At 44.0% G+C, this 19748-nt stretch overlaps 1 protein-coding gene across 4 annotated transcripts in view; it reads right to left on the bottom strand.

The window, feature by feature from the left end:
• Positions 1-7734: 7734 nt before the first annotated feature.
• Positions 7735-19748, bottom strand: part of SMYD3 (SET and MYND domain containing 3) — a 680781-nt gene continuing 668767 nt past the window's right edge. For all 4 annotated transcript variants that reach the window (XM_078077883.1, XM_078077886.1, XM_078077884.1 and 1 more), the window contains one exon: positions 7735-8428. In XM_078077883.1, the coding sequence (XP_077934009.1) occupies positions 8327-8428 (102 nt within the window). In that variant the 3' untranslated portion in view covers positions 7735-8326. The remainder of the gene's footprint in view (positions 8429-19748) is intronic.

Here is a 19748-nt window from a genome sequence, read left to right as displayed (position 1 = left end):
CTATATACCAATAAAAAAGTAGCAGAGACAATAAGAAAAATATCCATTTATAATTGCACCCCATAGACTATTTAGTAATAAACTTAACCAAGGAAGTGAAAGGCCTGTACTCTGAAAACTAAAAACACTGATGAAAGCAGTTGAAGACAACACAAATGGAGAGATAACACCATGCTCATGGATTGGAATTAATATTGTTATAATGTTCCATACTACCCAAAGCAATCTACACATTCAATGAAATCCCTATCAAAACACCAATAGTGTTTTTCACAGAACTAGAACAAATAATTCTAAAATTTGTATGAAACCACAGAAGACCCCAAATAGCCAAAGCAATATTGAGAAAGAACAACAAACCTGGCAGTCTCATACTCCCAGATTTCAAGATATACTACAAATCTATAGTAATCAAAACAGTATGGTACTGGCACAAACACAGGCACATAGATTAATGGAACAGAATAGAGAGCCCAGAAATGATGCTTCTATGGTCAATTAATATACCACAAAGGAGGCAAAAATATTCAATGGGGAAAAGACAGTCTCTTCAACTAATGGTTCTGGGAAAACTGGACAGTACATGTAAAGAATGAAACTGGACCACCTTTTCACACCACACACAAAAATAAGCTCAAAATGGATTGAAGACCTAAATGTGAGACTTGAAACCATAAAACTCCTAGAAGAAAACATGGGCATTAATCTCTTTGACTTCAACCTTGGCAATATTTTTTTTATAGGTCTCCTCAGACAAAGGAAACAAAAGCAAAAATAAACTATTGGGACTATACCAAACTAAAAAGCTTTTGCACAATAAAGGAAACCATTAGCAAGACAAAAAAAGGACCTAATGAATAGGAGATGTTTGCAAATGATATATCTGGTAAGGAGTTAACATCCAAACTATATAAAGAATTTATGCAACTCAACACCTAACAAATAAAGAATCGAATCAAAAATAGGCAGAGGACTTGAAACAACATTTTCTCCAAAGAAGACACCCAGATAGCCAATAGACATATGAAAAGACACTCAATATCACTCATCATCGGGGAAATGCAAGTCAAAGCCACAATGAGATGTTACCTCAAACCTGTCAGAATGGCTATTATCAAAAAGGGAAGAGGGGTGCCTGGGTGGCTCAGTCGTTAAGCATCTGCCTTCGGCTCAGGTCGTGATCCCAGGGTCCTGGGATCGAGCCCCGCATCGGGCTCCCTGCTCCGCGGGAAGCCTGCTTCTCCCTCTCCCGCTCCCCCTGCTTCTCCCTCTCCCACTCCCCCTGCTTCTGTTCCCTCTCTCGCTGTCTCTCTCTCTCTGTCAAATAAATAAATAAAATCTTTAAAAAAAAAAAAAAGGGAAGAAATAACAAGATAACAATACAAGGATATGGGTAAGAGGGAACCCTTGTGCACTCCTGATGGGATAGTAAATTGGTACAACCACTGTGGAAAACAGTATAGAATTTCCTCAAAAAATTAAAAATAGAAATATCATATGATCAGCAATTTTACTACTGGGTAATTACCCAAAGAAAATGAACACAGTACTTTGAAAAGATATAGGCACCCCTATGTTTATTGCAGCATTGTTTACAATAGCCAAGATATGGAAGCAATCTAGGTATTCAATGATAGATGAATGGATAAAGATGTGATATATATAATAAAATAGTACTCAGCCATGAAAAAGAATGAGATCTTGCTATTTGCAAAAACATGGATGGACCTAGAGGTTATTACCATAAGTGAAATAATTCAAACAAAAAACCCAAAATACCATATGATTTCACTTATATATGGAATCTAAAACACAAATGAACAAAAAGCAGAAATGCCCATAAATACAGAAAATAAATGGGTAGCTGTCAGAGAGGAGGTGGACGGGGGGAAGGGTAAAATGGTGAAGGCGGGTGGGAGGTACAGGCTTCCAGGTATGGAATGAATAAGTCACAGGGATGAAAGGTACAGCATAATATAGTCAATGGTATTGTTATAGTGTATGGTGACAGATGGTGGCCACACCTGTGGTGAGCACAGCATATGTATAGAGTTGTTGAATCACTAGGTTATACACCTGAAACTAATGTAACATTGTGTGTCAACTATACTTCAATAAAAAATATAATAAATATATTTTTAAAAAGATTAGATAATTAAATTCACCCAGTAGGTCCTAAGAAAGTACTTGTGGGAAGCACAATTGAGACGCTTACAGTCTTTATTCTACAGTTACTTTAATATGCTAGGTTGGCATTTATTTTTAAATGGTCTATAAATAATTTTCTCTCACAATTACAGTTAATAATGCATTTGTGGAATTTTTGCCTCCTATCCCTGTGACCTTGAGATCTACTAGTTTATATGTCTTGGTTTCTAAGGGAGACAGGATTCCTCCAGGGAATACAACAATGGCTCCGTCATTGTGGAAACTGACACAGCCTTATGGCCATTTGGGGCTCATCATGCCTCTGAATCAACAGGCAAACAGGTTGGATGGACTGAATCCCAGTATCAAATCGCTGTCATACAGCGGGGTGAAGGAGGGCCACATCTGAACCAGGGGCTGCTTTAACATGAAAATTAGTTTGATGGAACATTGAGACAACCCCAAAAAGGCAAGACCACCAAGTATCCAGACAGCTCAGGAATGGTAAACTGAATCGTTCCACCAGGTAAAGAACCTCGAGTAGGCAGGTGCTGGCTGAAGACAGGAAGATCATAGAATGGGCAGTAGAAAAATGTTTTTTTAAAAGTATCCACTCGGGGCACCTGGGTGGCTCAGTCATTAAGCATCTGCCTTCAGCTCAGGTCATGATCCCAGGGTCCTGGGATGGAGGCCCGCATCGGGCTCCCTGCTCCGTGGGAATTCTGCTTCTCCCTCTCCCTCTCCCCCTGCTTGTGTTCCCTCTCTCACTGTCTCTCTCTCTGTCAAATAAATAAATAAAATCTTTAAAATCAATCAATCAATCAATCAATCAATCAAAATATCCACTCAACTCAGGAACAGCTAAGAATCAAGGACCATCCAGTGCTCATCACATCACGTGATGTTATACACAACTAAGGAATCATCGAACACTACCTCAGAAACTAATGATGTACTATATGTTGACTAATTGAATTTAAATAAATAATAATAAAAAAAGAATCAAGGACCATCTGGGAAGTTTGGTGGTACTATTGTAACTTTACAATAGAACCCTGGTTTATCCTGGAGTAGATTTCTTATGGAGTGTTTTTGGAAAATGCTATTCAAAGGAACTCAGGGCAAAATATTAAAGCAAAGTCAAAAAACGAGTGACAAACTGAGAGATTAAATGTTACAGATAAAGGGGAAATCTTAATATAGACACAACTAAAGATAAGGAAAAAAAGATCAAAAAATTGGATAGAAAAATGACAAAGACCTGTAAATATAGTTCACACACAAAAAATTAGACAAAAAGCTTTTAAATGTTTGAAGACATAGAACTTCACCAATAAGAAAATTAAAAGTACACTGAGATACGCATCAGCTTAACAAAAAATGCAAAAGCTGAAAAATCCACTTTGGTGGCAAGACTGAGAGGAAGCAGGTATCGTCATGCAGTCCCTCTCAAGGTAAATTTGACAATACCTAATAAAATTACATACGCATTTACCCTTGACTTGGTGATTCCACTTCTGGGAAATTACCCTAAAGATACACCTCTATGGCATCATTTGTAATTGAAAAATTTATGTTAATATATATTATGTGTTTATATTGATTTTTACATACCAACATAAAGCAGTAATGGGGGAATCCTTAAAGTTGAATAGAAAAAATCTAATTGGATATCAAATTGATGACATAACCACACTGAAAAGAATAATTAAACTTTTATTTATTTTTTTTTTTTAAAGATTTTATTTATTTATTTGAGAGAGAGAGAATGAGAGACAGAGAGCATGAGAGGGAGGAGGGTCAGAGGGAGAAGCAGACTCCCTGCCGAGCAGGGAGCCTGATGCGGGACTCGATCCCGGGACTCCAGGATCATGACCTGAGCCGAAGGCAGTCGCTTAACCAACTGAGCCACCCAGGCGCCCTGAATAATTAAACTTTTAAACGTAGTGTTATGACAATACAATTTTTTGCCTAAGGGCATAAAACCTTAGAAAAAACTTTAAAAATTTTACTTCGTAGGTTTGCTGTTGGTAGTGGTTGTAGTGTAGTAATTTCAAAACTATTTTGTGTGTATGAGAGAGGTACAAATATGAAGGAGGGAAATGAAGAACCACCCCGGGTGTTGGATTTTAATTGATAGGTTCACTGTGAACTCACGATTTTTAAAAGGTCTAGGAAGAAGCATCACTCCAGTAGCAATAAACAAACATAGTGTGGGGATTAGGGTTCCTGAATACCATTCCTTACTAAAAAGCCCAGAGTTCCTTGAAGAATAGCTAGTTCCAAGTCTAGAGTGGAAAAGTATAAAGTGAGCCTGAAACATCTCGCTGTACCTTGGAGTAAAAAAGTATTTCCAAAATGGTAGGAACACACAAGACATTTAACCTGAAGAAAATCCCAATAGCCAAAGCTGATAGGACTTGAGCATCACATAGAAGAATTATGGTTACAGACTAGACCGTATTTCAATTAAAAAGGAGGAAAGAAACAGGAGGATGGAGGCTCAGGCTAGGTCTTAGCGAATTGGTAAGAGACAGATGGAGAAGAAAGAGGATTAGGTCAGTATGAACAAACAAGGACTCGTCCAAGAAGAGGACAAAATCAGGAGACTGAAGCGGGGTGGGGGGTCGGGGGCAGGTACGGATCCAGCTAGAGTGGTAGGTGCATGGGGCGGGGACCAGGAAGTTTAAGATTCAGGGGTTTTGGGCCATGAATCAGTGGTCTAGGACCACGAATGCCAGTCTGAAGACTTGACTGAGTCTAGTGGCAATGGGGAGCCAGTGCAAGCTTTTGAGCAGAGGGGCTTATAAGAGATGAGGAAACGGGTATTTCTGGAAGGTGCCTCTGGCAGCTCTGATGGAGGACAGAGAAAGGAGGGGTGAGATGGAGGAGGTCTTTGCAGGGGGCTGAGGAACGACGTGTTGGGGCCTGCAAAGAGCCTGGGAATAGGTAAGAATAAAAATGACCAAAATGAAAAAAAGCACTTTGGAGGACGGATAGACAGAACTTATTCCTTTGTCAGAGGAGAGAGTCGGTGACTGAGTTTCTGTGCTGAAGAGCCGGGAGGATGATGGTAGTGCGGAGCTGAATATGCTGGGCAGAGAACTGGTCTCCCCTGTTCTGAATTGGCTTTGACTAGGTTGATTGTGAGACCTTAGATTTTTGATGCATCCAAACCTTGAAAGGTTAAGGGAACGTCCCACGTGGCGGGGGGGGGGGGTGTTGCTGGCCCTTCTCCACCAGTCTGATCTCTTACAGACCTCAGGTAAAAGGACGGCTCCAGCGTGTTCCTGAAGCCCCTGCCGATGATTGCTTGTCAGAGGATTTTATGATGCTCCAAAGATAATGCCCAGAATCTTCTTGCTGGGGCGTCCCCTTGGGCTCCTCTGACTGAGTGTGACATCATCTCCTGACTGGGCCAGAAGAGAATTCCCAAGACCTGACTCCGGGGCGGGCTCCCACAGATGCCCTTCTCTTGTCATCCTGCAGTGAAGCTGGACGGGGGCGCCTCATTGGGCGCCAGCCACCCTCTCTGCCCAGCATTCTGGCCTGGCTGGACAGCGCCGGCCCGGAGCCCCCATAGCGAGCTGGCTTCCCAGGCAGCCTTCCTCCCTGCACGCTTGGCATTCATGTGGCCTGGCTATAAATTATGCCCAGTGTGTTCATTTTCACCTTAAATGTGTTCTCATCCCAGAGGAGCAACTAATGGCATCAAGTTACTGATGTGCAAAAAGCCTGCCGCTACGATGACTGTGGATTAATGAAATCACAGTCATGGCGGCTGGGGCGGCCATAAGTCGTCAGCCGCCGGTGACACGGATTTTACACCATGCTCCCCGTCCCCTCCCCTCTTGCCCCAAATTATTTTGTGGTAAAGATGCTGGGTAAATGTTTACCATTGCTTGAATGTTTGCTTTCTATTAGAAGCCGATGCAAGCCGAGCCCCTCGCTCCTAAGGGAACCTTCTCCCACACAACAGGAAGGAAGCGGAGAGGGATTTAAAAGCCTGTCACGCTTTCTCTAGGAGGCGGAAGGGCAAATCGCTTTATCCAGGATCATCACTGGCTGATAAATCTCACTCCGAAAATTGGCCAACACAGGGTTCTAGCGGTGAACCCTGCTCATTTGGCCTGTGAGTGACTACCCCTGCCTCCTGTTACGGCTTTTCTCTTTCCCTAATGAATTTAAAATGTGTAATTCCCGTAAGTGATTCTGAAAGGTAGCAAGTCTATTTCTCATTAGACGAAGGACTCTGGGGAGTCCACTGATGGACAACGGGGAGTTCAAGGGTCCCTGATCCTAAGAGCAAATTGTTCGGGTGGATATGGTTTTCTAGAAAGAAGGTCTATGAATTTCATCCAATTCACTGAATGTTCTGGAACACCAACACGGGACTGCTATGTGGATCGCCCTGATGGTCACACTATCTTCCTCTCCACAACCCTATGCCATGCAATAGGATGACTTCGAGGAGGCTCTACCCACCCTCCATTCTGGGCTGGCCTTGTGCTTGGCTTTGTCCCATGGGATATCGGCAAATGCAACGCCAGCCAACAGGGAAGCGCTCGCCTACTTCCTCTTCCTGGAACCCTGCTGCCACATGAACGAGGCTGGGCCAACCCAGTGAGCTGCGTGACCCTGTCACCCTCCTTTCCCCAGCTGACCCACCGGCAACTGCAGGCAATGAGTGTACCCGGCCACGGTCAGCCATGCCTGGGCCAGCAGAAGCCGACAGAAAGCCTGCAGAACGCACCCGTGTGCTGGACACTGTGCACATTTCCACGATCAAAGTGATCACCAGGCATTTGGCACATCGACTCCAGCTTCCGGCGGTCAGCCTTCTCTGCCGCCAAGCGAGGCTGGTTCCTTCTGGCTTGAGCAGGCGCCTGTGTGTCATTCTGACAGTGGCCTGCACCCCACGTGGCCACGGGGCTCCTTCTGTGAGGGCGGGGCGGATCCCGGGGCCTGGGGAACAGGACACCATCCCCAGTTAAGTACCTCCTTTCCTTGCTTGTAAACTAAGGTGGGGGTGACTGGAGCCTCCCTCATTACCGTAATTACTGCCTGAGCCCGTCTAAGCAGGAGGGACGAAACTGCTCACAGGGTCACGGAGCCATAGAAGAAATCACCTCCTTTTTCTTCCCCCAGAGGAAAAGTTTCTTTGAATTTGAATAACGCAGAAAGGTGGTAAAGTGGGTAGATAAAGAGGAAGAAGAAACAAAAATATCTGTTTTGAGCTGGGATGCAGGATAATGGAGCTTCGGGGTGCACATGTCACACGGTCAAGCCACAGATATAGGGAATTACGGGAAAAAAACTCCAAGGAAAGAAAAAGCATGACATGTACAAAATGGTACAAAACGCGCAGAAGAGCCGCAAGACGTTTGAGAAAACGTTTTTTCTTTTCCATTAAGACTTCCTATGCTTTTCTAGTAACACCTAAAATGACTTCTTTCTAGGATTCGGGACACCACTTTTTGTATTAAAGATGTATTCAGGAGTAAATAAGGGATGTACATGTCACTTACCACAACTAGTAAAGAAAACATCTGAAACTCTGCTTTCTTGACAAAATAGACAATAAGCTTTTGCTTGTGAAAACACTGATTTTTAATTCAATTATCCCCACAGATAGCCAAGGAGAAAGTTACAACTTATTCTACCATGCTTTTAATAGAACTTTCTAATCTTCATGTTGAGAATGTTGAGATCTTAAACACTGAAGTCAACCAATGAGGAAGCAAACGATTACCAGATGGCATTTTCAACCAAATTTTTTTTTTTTTTTTTTTTTTTTAAGATTTTATTTATTTATTTGAGAGAGAGAGAGAGAGCACATGAGAGGGGGAGGGTCAGAGGGAGAAGCAGACTCCCTGCTGAGCAGGGAGCCCGATGCGGGACTCGATCCCAGGACTCTAGGATCATGACCTGAGCCGAAGGCAGTCGCTTAACCAACTGAGCCACCCAGGCGCCCTCAACCAAATTTTTTATATTTCTTATAATTGTGCTTCTCTACAACGAATGTTTCTTGTGGTTTGCACACTGTATGTCTGCCTTTGTTTACCTACATGAACAGAGAATCACATTCCCAGTAGGGAGGCTCACACAGTGTAGAGTGTGTGACCTCTATATGACATTCAATAAGGGTAGAAGCCGTCCTTCCCTCTGACTGCACCCCTTAGGATGCTCTTATGTTGGCGTCACATTCTTCTAAAAGTAGGATCAAATCTTCAATCAGGCTGTGCTCTCTGCCGTGGGTCACTCTCATAATATCAAAAGCCTAAAGGAAAAAGAAAGAAGATGGATTATGTTAGAGTAGGCAGTTAGTTAGATTTTAACAGGATGCCTGGAGGCCCGTAAAGGGGGAGTCATGGGCAGCTATGGGGACTGGGGGGGGGGTGGTGGTTAGAGACCTATCCTGGCAACAGTCCAAAACAGAGCCACAAGAAGCTGGATCAAAGCAGACAGGCCCAAGACAAAGAAGGCTGGAAACCCTGACCTAGTAATGGAGAAAAGTCAAGAAACACTGCTCCCAAGAAAGTCCCTCCTCGAGTTAACAACTGTCAATAAGATAGAGACCCAAACCTCAGGGCAAGCAGCTCTCCCTTGAGCTGGCCCGAGCTCACATCTTGTGAGTGTACACTCACTTTAATAAACTTACCTACTTGCACCACTCAACCATTGTTTGGTCTGTCCTTGAATTCTTTCTTGCAATGAGACCAAGAACTTTTGGCAACACCCTGGGGATGGGCTGGGTGGAGGTCTCAGGGTCTGGGGGCGGTGCTCCCCAGTCTACCCGGCAATATCTTGATCCCAAAGTAGGTGGGCCCCTGCCCACTCATCTTTGTCCCATGATCCTAGTGCGGTGAACCCCACAGTACATAGCGAGAGCAGCACTGTGGTTCCCCAAGCCACACAGTAAGGGACAGTGTGAATTTTTAATGTGATGTTTGGAGAGTGTGCTCACGACTTGAATCCCGCTGGGGTGTGGTTTCCAACGATGATCTTCAGGGGTTGTCGGTGAAGAGGTTCAGTGGGTACTTAGGTTTAAGAAGAGCTACTAAGAATGATTAAGTAATATTAAAGATGAAATACCATGCTGCCACCAGACTTAAAATAACATTTCATTTTTGCATGATGCATTTACTTCTCATCTTTTTGTGCTGTGATTTTGATGTGTATATTTTTGTGTATTCTTTTCATGTCCTAGGACATTAAGCATCAGCATTTTGACAGTCGCTTCCTTCACTCTCCATGTTTAGTTGTCCATCACTAAGTCTTATCAGTTCTGCCTCCATAATATTTCTGAAATCTGGGTGGGCCTGTGACCACTTCAATAATAAGAGAACAATATAAGGAATGCTATTGACTTCCAACGCTATTTTAAAAAGGCCTTGTTCAAGAGCATGTTTGCTCCTGGAGCTGTGAGTCTCCGTGCTGTGAGAAGCCCAAGCCCACGGAGAGGCCATGTGTGGGGCTCTGGTGGACAGTCCTCCCTGAGTCCATCTTCCAAGTCATCCTGGCCTACACACCAGAGATGTGTGTAAAGAAGCATCCAGGGGCCCCTGGCCAGCCAGCTCAGTCAGAAGAGCATGCGACTGTTGGTCTCAGGATCATGAGTTTGGGGAGCCCCATGTTGGGTGTAGAGATGACTTAAAAATAAAATCTTAAAAAAACAAAACAAAAAAACAGGGCACAGATGACTCCAGCCGCTAGCCAGAAGGAAGCCAGATTCCAGTCTTCCCAGCTGAAACCCCCGACATTGTGGCAAAGAGGCAAGCCATTCCTATTGTGATCTGTTTGAATTCCTGACCCAAAGGATCTGTGGGCATAATAAAGTGGCGGTCGTTTTACTCTGCTAAGTTTTGGGATGGCTTGTTACAGAGCAATGATATTTTTGCAGTCAATAAATCAGAAACAAACAGTATCATCCTGCACCGCCCACTAGGGGGCTAGCGGGAAGGGAGGACCGAGCCACGGCACTGAATGTGCAGGTGCCTTCAGGAGATGCGTGAAGACATCATTGGTGGTCATTAAGCACCCACCCAGAGAAGTTCCTGGCACGCAGGCTCTTGGCCTTGGCTGCACACTATTATCAACCAGGGAGCCTCAAAAGAGACCCCAACGCCCAGACCCCACGTGTGTGATTCATGAAAAGTGCCCTTGGGGCTGAGAATGACTGATACGGTAGCTCTCGACAAACAAGAGCAGCTTTTATTCAATGTTAATTTATAGCCAGCATAACTACCACTTTAATGGTTGTGTACAATTAATTACATCATGTTTACAGACCCTCATTCATTCACTAAGCTACTCTCGGAAATGTAGATCACTTCTGATTTTTTTTTTTTTTTTTAAAGATTTTATTTATTTATTTGACAGAGAGAGACACAGCGAGAGAGGGAACACAAGCAGGGTGAGTGGGAGAAGGAGAAGCAGGCTTCCCGCGGAGCAGAGAGCTCGATATGAGACTCGATCCCAGGACCCTGGGACCATGACCTGAGCCGAAGGCAGTTGCTTAACAACTGAGCCACCCAGGCGCCCAGATCACTTCTGATTTTTAACAAAAAATGACATGATGTAGCTCTTCCAACTTATGACATTTTTTGCCTTTGTGGAATATTTGCTTAAACTAAATTCCTAGGGACTCCTGGGTAGGAAGAGCTTTGCGGCCAGAGACTACGGAGCTGGGGAGCAATATGGTCACATCCTCAGAGCCCTTCATTCTGTGGGGAGGAAACCCAGAGCAGTTAAGTGGTCAGACCCAGGACTGTTTTCCTTGCCTGTGTTCCTGGCCTCTTCCCTGCCTCTTTAAAAAGTCCTCTGTAGGCTGGAATGAGGGCAAACAGGCAGGCAGAGGGGTCGGGATATAGGGAAGAGAAAGGAAGAGGAAGACCTGCCTGCTCAGGCTCTGGTCTCCAGCCTGGAAGAGAGCAGCATGCACGGAGTCCAGCTGCGACCCGCAGACAGGCAGGCCCGTCCCCTGGTGACATCCCAGCTGGCAAACCCTGAAGGTTCTCATGAACTTGAGTGGGTCGGCCCTGTGGGTGTACAAGTGTCCACAAGCACATTGTGGTGGGGGGGGGCTGTCCACCACCTTGCCGACGGCAGCCAGGCTCCATGAGATCCCTCCCGACAGAAGATCAAAAACAAATGTGGGAACAAATGTGTCCTGTTTCATCCCCTCCCCCCACCTCCCTGGGGCACAACTCTGGGTCCTCAATTGGTCTGGACACATGAAGGTCCGAGGCGGAGAGCTGCTTGAAAGCAGGATGGCCGTGAGATTAGAGAGCTGCTTCAAATCCTTCACAGGAAATCCTCCTACTTGAAAGCTCTCTTGGATGTTCTCTTCCCTTCTACTCAGCAGGGGGTCAGATGTCTCTGGGATCTGGCAGAGGAAGATGAATGGGCCAGAAGCACTGCCTAAAAACGTATTTGCATAAAGGGAAATAACCCTCCATGGGACCCCACTAACAGGGAGTCCAGAAAAAGGTCAGGCCTGACCTGGGAGAGCTCACCTCCATCCCTGTCCCTCATGGAAACCCTCTGCTGGATTGGGGCCTGGCCCTGTTGCTCAGGAGGATGCCCCGACTAGCTTTTTGTGCCCTCCTGGCCATATTTCTCCAGGTTCCTCACCTCAAGGATATTCTGGACATTTGACTCAGAAGCTAAATGACAAAGGTCATCTTCCTAGCACTCCAACAAGGTAAGGTGGATTTGCATGTGTTTAAACCTTCCTTTTGGCCTTTCTTCCAGTTGTAAGTTTCACTTTCTTCCAGCTTTAGAAATCAGGTCTGCTCCTCAAGAGCTGAAGTTAATTGTGGCTGATCCAGAATCTTAGTGCTTGTCCTACAGCAGGATAAGAACCTGAGCCTCTGTAGGAGGCTTCTGGAATTACAGAACCTTCTGGAATTACAGAGCCACAGGCAGAAAGGGGAAGCTGTGTGGCTGTCCCCAGGCCTCACTCCCACACCTCCATGCCTGCTTCCTTACGGAGGGGCCACGAGGACCACAGTGTCCAAAGTCCTCAAGGTACGGCCTGAGAGGTGGGCACAGGGTGAGCGCTGACTCTTCAGGACTCAACCCGGGGCTCCCTCCATGACAGCACTGTGCAGCCTCCTATAGCGGAGGGACCCGAGTCTCCCCTATACCTAGACGTGGCTTCTGAGACACCCAGAGGGATCGCAGGGTCTTCCTAGTCAAGATGCTCTTGATGGTGCTCTGTGTTCTCTTATTTGGTGGTGAACACAGCCTTGGAAGCAAAGGCCAGAGCAAGGGGCGACCCCTGAGCATTATGTATAAGATTTGAGACACTAAGATTAGAAGATTTTATCCATGGGGGTGGCTAGAAGCAGAGAGGACCCAGAGGGTAGAGCTAGGGCAGACGACCAATTTGAAGAAACTGAAAAAACATCGACATCATTCGTCTAGAAGGTGAAACTAAATATAGATACAATTAACAAGCAGACATGATCATTTTATGAGTGATGGGGGGAGCAGAAGAGAACGGGAGAGAAAGGAAAGAAAGAAGTAGGATTCAGTAATGTGCAAAGCCTGGCTGTGACCGTCTTCTGTATGTGTGCGAAGGATGTGTCTCTCCGGGGGGACAGGAGGTGAGTGGAAACACAGACCTGCTAATGCAGGATATCTGGTCCTTGTCTTGGGCGTCAACCGGGCGGACAGGTGAGCTGGGTAACAGTTCTCAATGAGGCAGGGCGAGAGCACCCCGTGGCTGTGGGCACAGCTCTCCATGGGGCTGCAACCCTTCAGCGCACTGGGAAGAAGAAGAGGGCTTTTCCCTCCAAATAAAGTGACAGTAAATCCCTGACAAACCAGAGCATTTGTTTCCTCTAGCTCTGCGTTTCCCTTCGCTCAGCCCCTCCCACCCGCCACATGCACATTTCAGAAAGGACAATTTTGGTTTCATTTCCTGCAGGAGCATATAAAACAGATTAAGGAAATATAAACTTGGAGCCGGCTCGCACTGGGAAAAGCTTATCTCTTCCCATTACATTTGATTTTTTTAATAGTAGCATTTAAAAAGAGCCTCCACATAATCTTCCACAGAGGACTCATTTGAAGCCTCCAGGGGGGCTGCCACACCGGGTATGGACTAAATGTGACACGAGAGATGGTGGCACTGCCTGTCTGCCACGTGACGGGCGTGGTTCATTCCGGAATAAAGACAGGGTCCCAGAACTGACTGCAGTCTTTTTTAAGTAATTTTAAAATTGTGGTCTTAAATACGTGAAATCAAATCATGATTTAACATTGCAAACAATAGCTTGCTTATTAATTTTTAATACAAATATATTAAGCTTATCAGGGATCTCATATACTCTCTACCATGAGCCCGAGGGGATCCAATAAATGGCTTCCCCAAGCATGATTTAAATATGGATATACAATCAGAGGGAAAAGAAATGTATGCCTGATAAGCGTAAGAGGGAAAAATCCAAGTTTTCTTACTCTGCACATCTCAGGTTGAAAGCTGACTGGAGGAGGGGGAGGGGGACATGGTCTGAGGCATCCGAAGCGGGAAATGTAAGAAGCCAGACCTACAACACATCCCGCAGTTCCAGAGCAAGAGCTCTTTCCAATGGGCAGCAGCAAATTCCACAGCCTTTGATGACACGCCTGAGCTCAGCAGCGCCCCTGCTGGCTTTGCTCTGCTCTACGTCTTGAATAACAGCATAGGATCCACAGAAGGACCTGTGTCCCCTGCCTCCCTACCCTGGGAGGCAAAACTTCCTTAGTGAAAACGTGGATCCATTCATTCACTAAATATTGTCTAAGCAGCTCTAACGAGTAAGACTTGGCCTTACCTGGAGAAGAGCTCTGGGTAGAAGAAGGAGACAGAATTAGAGCAGAGGAGTCTGTGATCAAGGGAGCTGGGAGGTGCTGGGTGTCCAGGGGAGGGAAGGACCAACACAGCCCAAGGGGACCACTGAGGGGTTACAGAGGTGGTGAGCTCAGTGCCTTCCACTGGTAGTAAAAGGGCTGCTTCATATTGTTATATTTAACTAATCAATCAATCCAATGAGTATGTATTGAGCACCTGAGAGACCCTGAAGAAGTCATGTTGCCTCCCTGTGCCTCAGTTTCCTCAATTAAATAATGAAGAGACTGGACTGGATTAATTCTAGGGGTAAACCAAGTCTCAGAGAGAAATCGGTGGTGTGGATTTGGCTTTGTTCCAAATATTGTGTTACTGATTTCTAATTTAATTCTATGTGGTCAGAGAATTTACTCTGGGCGACTGGAATCCTTTTATCCTCACTGAGATTTGTTTATGGCCCAGCATGTGGTCTGGTATATGATCTGTAGGCACTGAAAAGAGCATGTATTCTGCTATTATTGGGTGGAGTGTTCTATAATTTTTTTTTTTTGAGAACTACCATACTATTTTCCATAGCAGTTGCACAATTTTGCATTCCTACTGGTAATGTACAAGGGTTTCAATGTCTCTACATCCACACGAACACTTGTTTTCTGTTCTGTTTTGATAACAGCCATCTTAAAGGGTGAGAAGTGTGGTTTCTGATTTGCATTTCCCTAATGAATAGTGAGGTTAAACACCTTTTCATGTTATTTGGCCATTTGTCTATCTTCTCTGAAGAAATGTCTCATCAAGTCCTTGCCCACTTTTTAAAGATTTTATGTATGTATGTATGTATTGTGAGCAGGGGGAGGGGCAGAAGGAGAGGGAGAGAGAATCCCAAGCAGACCCTGCACTGAGCATGGAGCCTGATGCAGGGGCTCGATCCCATGACCCTGAGATCACAACCTGAGCCAAAATCAAGAGTCGGATGCTCAACTGACTGAGCCACCTAGGCACCCCTTTGCTTACCTTTTAATTGGGCTGTTTTCTTGTTGTTGAGTTTTAGGAATTCTCTATACATGCTGGATATTAATCCCTTATTAGATATGTGATTTGCAAAAATGTTGTCTTATTCTGTGGGTTGCCTTTTTACTGTTGATTGTGCCCTTTGATACACAAAAGTTTTAAACTCTGAAGCAGTCCAACTTGTTTATTTTGTTGTTGTTGCCTGTGCCTTTGGTGTCATATATAAGAAATTGCTAAATCCAATGTCATGAAATTTTTCCTCTATGTTTTCTTCTAAGAGTTTTATAGTTTCAGCTCTTATATTTATGTATTTGCTCCATCTTAAGTTACTTTTTTAAAAACAGTGTTAGTAAGGGTCCAACTTCATTCTTTTGCATGTGGATATCCAGTTTTCCCAACATCATTTGTTGAAGAGACTGTCCTTTCCCCATTAAGTGGTACCCTGGTCAAAAATCACTTGAACATATATGTGACAGTTGATTTTTGGGCTCTCTGTTCTATCCCATTGGTCTATATGGCCATCTTTTTGCTGGTACCACATTCTTCTGATTACTGTAAGCTTTGTAGTAAATTTTGAAATCAGGAAGTGGTGAAGCCTTACAACTTTTTTCTTCTTTTTTAAGATTGTTTTGTCTATTAGGGTCCCTTGAGGTTTCACATGAATTTTAGGATAGACTTTTCTATTTCTAGAAAAAAAATCATTGGGATTTTGATAAAGGTTGCACTCATTCTGTGGATGGCTTTGCATAGTACTGACATCTAACAATATTCAGTCTTCCCATCAAAAACATGGAATGTTATTCTATTTACTTATGTCTTCTTTAATTTTTTTCAGCAATGTTTTATCATTTTCAGGGTATAACTCTTTCACCTCCATGGTTAAGTTAATTCCCAAGTATTTTATTCTGTAGATACTATTGGAAATGTTTCCTTAATTTCCTTTTTGGATTGTTCACTGTCGTATAAGAACACAACTGACTTTTGTATGTTGATTTTATATCCTGATACTTTGTTGAATTTGTTAGTTTTAACAGTTTTTTGGTGGCATATTTAGGGTTTCTCTATATATAAGATCATGTTATCTATAAACAGAGATAATTTTCTTTCTTTCTTTCCAATTTGAATGCTTCTACCGTTATTTCTTCAAGTACTCTTTCCACCCTGACTTCTTTCTTTCCTCCTTCTGGGACGTCAGTGTTGCATCTTTGTTACTGGTCCCACGGATCCCTGAAATTCTGTTCAATTATACCTTTTATTCAGTCGATTCCTCTGTTTTTCAAGGTTGGAGAGCTTCTATTGTTCTATCTTCAAGTTCACTAATTCATTCCTCTCACCTCTCCATTCTGTTGTAAAGCGCCAGTCTATTTTGGTAATTGTATTTATCAGTTTTTAAATTTCCGTTTGCATCTGCTTTATATTTTCTTTTTTTTTTTTTTTTAAGATTTTTTATTTATTTGAGAGAGAGTGAGAGTGAGAGGATCACAGAGAGGAAGAAGAAGGAGACTCACCGCTGAGCAGAGAGCCCAATGCAGGGCTCGATCCCAGAACCCTGGGATCATGACCTGAGCTGAAGGCAGATGCTCAACCGACTAAGCCACCCAGGCACCCTGCAACTTCTTTATATTTTCTATCTTGTTGCTGAGACTTTTTATTTTTTCATTTGTTTTGAGGGTGTTCATAATTGCTCATTAAAACATTTTTATAATGGCTGCTTTAAAATCTCTGTCAGCATCTATGGACTGTCTTTTTTTTTTCCCCATTAAGATTGAGATCTTCCTGGTTCTTGGTATGACAAGTGATCTTCAATTGAATTCTGGAAATTCTGGATATTCGGTTGAGATTCTGAATTTTACTTAAACCTTCTGTTTTAGCTGGCTTTCTCTGACATTGCTCCAGTAGGAGAATGAAGAGGTAATAATGGGGAGAAAACACCTTGTTACTGACAGGTGGAGATAAAAGTCCAGAATCCTCACTTGGCTTCTTACTTGTACTGGGCTTACACTTTCCTGTAGGTAAGTTTCTGCTTGTTTCCTTTAATAGGACTTAATCACTATGCTTTCATTTTATTTACCATTCTGTTACTTAACTTCTCCTTTTTTGGTTCAGAAACATACACTTGAAACTAATATTCTCTATTTGGAGGCCCGTAGGAGGCATTCATATGTATCAGAGCCAGGGACATTCAAATAACTCTTTGAAGGCATTATGGATGATTATGGCACAATGTGTCTGTCTGTACTCTGTCCCCGCTCTCTCCATCCCATCTGCCCACATGCTAAGGTGTGATGTTACACATTTAGAAGACAGCTTTTTAACCCAGAGGCTATGGGCACTTACAGAGTCCAAGGAAGGGTTTCAGGCAGTCCCTGAAGTCCCCGCCCCCACCCAGTGTACAAGGTGTTGTGTGTATGTACATTTTTCTCTAGCGAGTCAGTGGTTCTTATCAGATTTCTAAATAAGAACGTGATCAAAGAGGTTAAGAATCACTGTAGCAGATTAAAGAATGGGAACCACAGAACTGCATGCTCTAAATCAGCCATTTTGGGGGCCTTAAATTTAGGGTATAGGCTGGAGTAGACAGAGACCTGTATGGTTATGCTTTGAGCTTTCCCTGGATGAACTAATAGCTCTATGACAATGAGAGGAATGTCTAGGAGCTCCCTGCTCAGGCCTAGCAAAAGCTAGAAAGATCCTCAAAATGCAAAATGCTTCAACAAAATGAAAGGAAAAGGGAAAGGAACGTTACAGTGTAATGTAAACAATTTACATCTAAATAAAAAATGATTACCGAAGGGGAAGAAGTCTGGTGTTTTCCAACCTGCCTTCAGCTAACAAGGCACTAACAAAGCATATAGTCTAGCCCAGGGTGAGGGAGTCAGCCGCGTGCAGAGCTCCCAGGAAAGAAACAGGTTCACTGATGAGACAGCCCCGACCAAGACAGTTGCCCGTGAGCTCCAAGAAGTCAAATTAGCGGCTAACAAAATTCTTCCAAGAAATAAGTGGAAAGGAATGAAAACAGATTAGAGACAGGAGAAAGAAGGAGAGAAACACAGCAAAGGGACCCCAGGACTGGCCTGTGGCAGCAGTCAGAAGCCTTTCAGCTCAGCCCAGTGGAGATGAAAGCCTAAACCAAATCAGGGTTGGGCTAAGTGGATCCCTTTCCTGGCGGAGGCTGGCCTAATGGAATCTGTAACCAATTTCTGTTTCTGAAGCTTTTCTCATTTCTGCTCCAAAATCAGCCTTTGAAACCCTTTTCAAGTTCTTTCATCCTATTATTTCCAGAGTCCCTAAGAAAGAATATCTAAGAAAACGTCAGTTTCAAAGGCAAAGAACAGATCTTCCCTTTCCCCTCTCCGGGTTACCTGAGCCCTAAGAAAACTGAGGAAGACAGGCTTTCTGCAGAATGAACTGGCCTGCTCCTAAGCTCCCAGGTCCTATGAGCTTGCAAAGCAATGGACATGTCCTGCCTGTCCCTCTGTGTGACATCATAATTTGTAACAAGACAGATATATCTTTGGTCTTCATCCTAGTTTCTGACCCGGAGCTTCTAAAACCCTTGGAAGTTCCCTAGTGCAGCAAGCAATAAAAAGGTCTTTTGTTATGTTAATAAGGTGACTTTCTCAGAAAGCACTTAAGGCTGGGGGCTGGTTGCCAGGAAAACCAACCACGTGATTGACCTCTGAGGAGCAAAGGGAGTTAGAGGCCAAATCAATCCTACCTACGTAATGAAGCCTCTATAAAAACCTTAAAGGATGGGGTTTAAAGAGCTTCCGGGTTGGTGAAGATGTGGAGATTTGGGAAGAGTGGTGAGCTCTGAGAGAGGATGGAAGGTTTGTGCCCCTATGCCTCTCTTCTCTCTGGCTGTTCCTGATTTATAGCTTTTACAATAATAAATAATAATAATAATAAGCCCCTCACCTGTGGCATCTGATGCTATTTCTGGGCAGACAGTGTCAGAACTGAACTGAATTATAGGACACCTAGCTGGTGTCCCAGAATTGCTTGTTGGTGTGGGAAAACCCTCACCAAACACTGAAATTGGTGTGATCGGGGCCTCACTCTGCTAGTAAATGGTCAGCAAAGGTCTAGACAGGATCTGGTCCACTAGCCAGAGACATATTACATATACGTATTAGCTAAAAGGACAGGATCAGGGTGGGGCTTTTAAAGATCTCAATTCATTAAAAATTCTATTCATTCAAGTACATATTTAGTAGAACTTGCTATGTTTGGGGCATGTGTCTCTGTTAGGTGGTGCCGGGAGATACAAAAGGTACATAAGTTCAGGGCCCCTTGTGGAATTCCCATTCAACTCGGGGAAACAGAACATGCCCGTGTGCTGGGGAACCGTTACAGAACTGTTCGAAGTGGAAATGCCATATCACCCCAAACTACAGACCCAAGTGTTGAAGGGACTGGACAGTGGGAGAATGATCAGAACGACGATTCATGTATCAAGAAAATCCTTTATAGTCTCAAAATACCTGGGCCTTGGCAAAACCCTCTCACACGCTACCTCATTTACTTCTCCAAACCACTCTACGGTGTAGGGACGATCTTCATTTTAAAAACAAGAAAATTCTATTCAGAGGGATTCAGAGTCTTGCTTCAAGTCATGGGACTCTCACGTGAACCTCCTCACTCTAAGCCTGAGGCCTCTCCCCACCAGGCAGCACGGCCGGGCACATAGCTGCATTTCGGTTGATAATGAAAACCTGGCAAGAGACTCAGCGACTTGCAGAGCCAAACAGGA

This window comes from Halichoerus grypus, chromosome 7 (genome assembly GCF_964656455.1).
Source record: "Halichoerus grypus chromosome 7, mHalGry1.hap1.1, whole genome shotgun sequence".
NCBI lineage: Eukaryota > Metazoa > Chordata > Mammalia > Carnivora > Phocidae > Halichoerus > Halichoerus grypus.
Note: the sequence above shows the minus strand (reverse complement) of the source record. Positions and strands in the feature narration are given on the sequence as shown.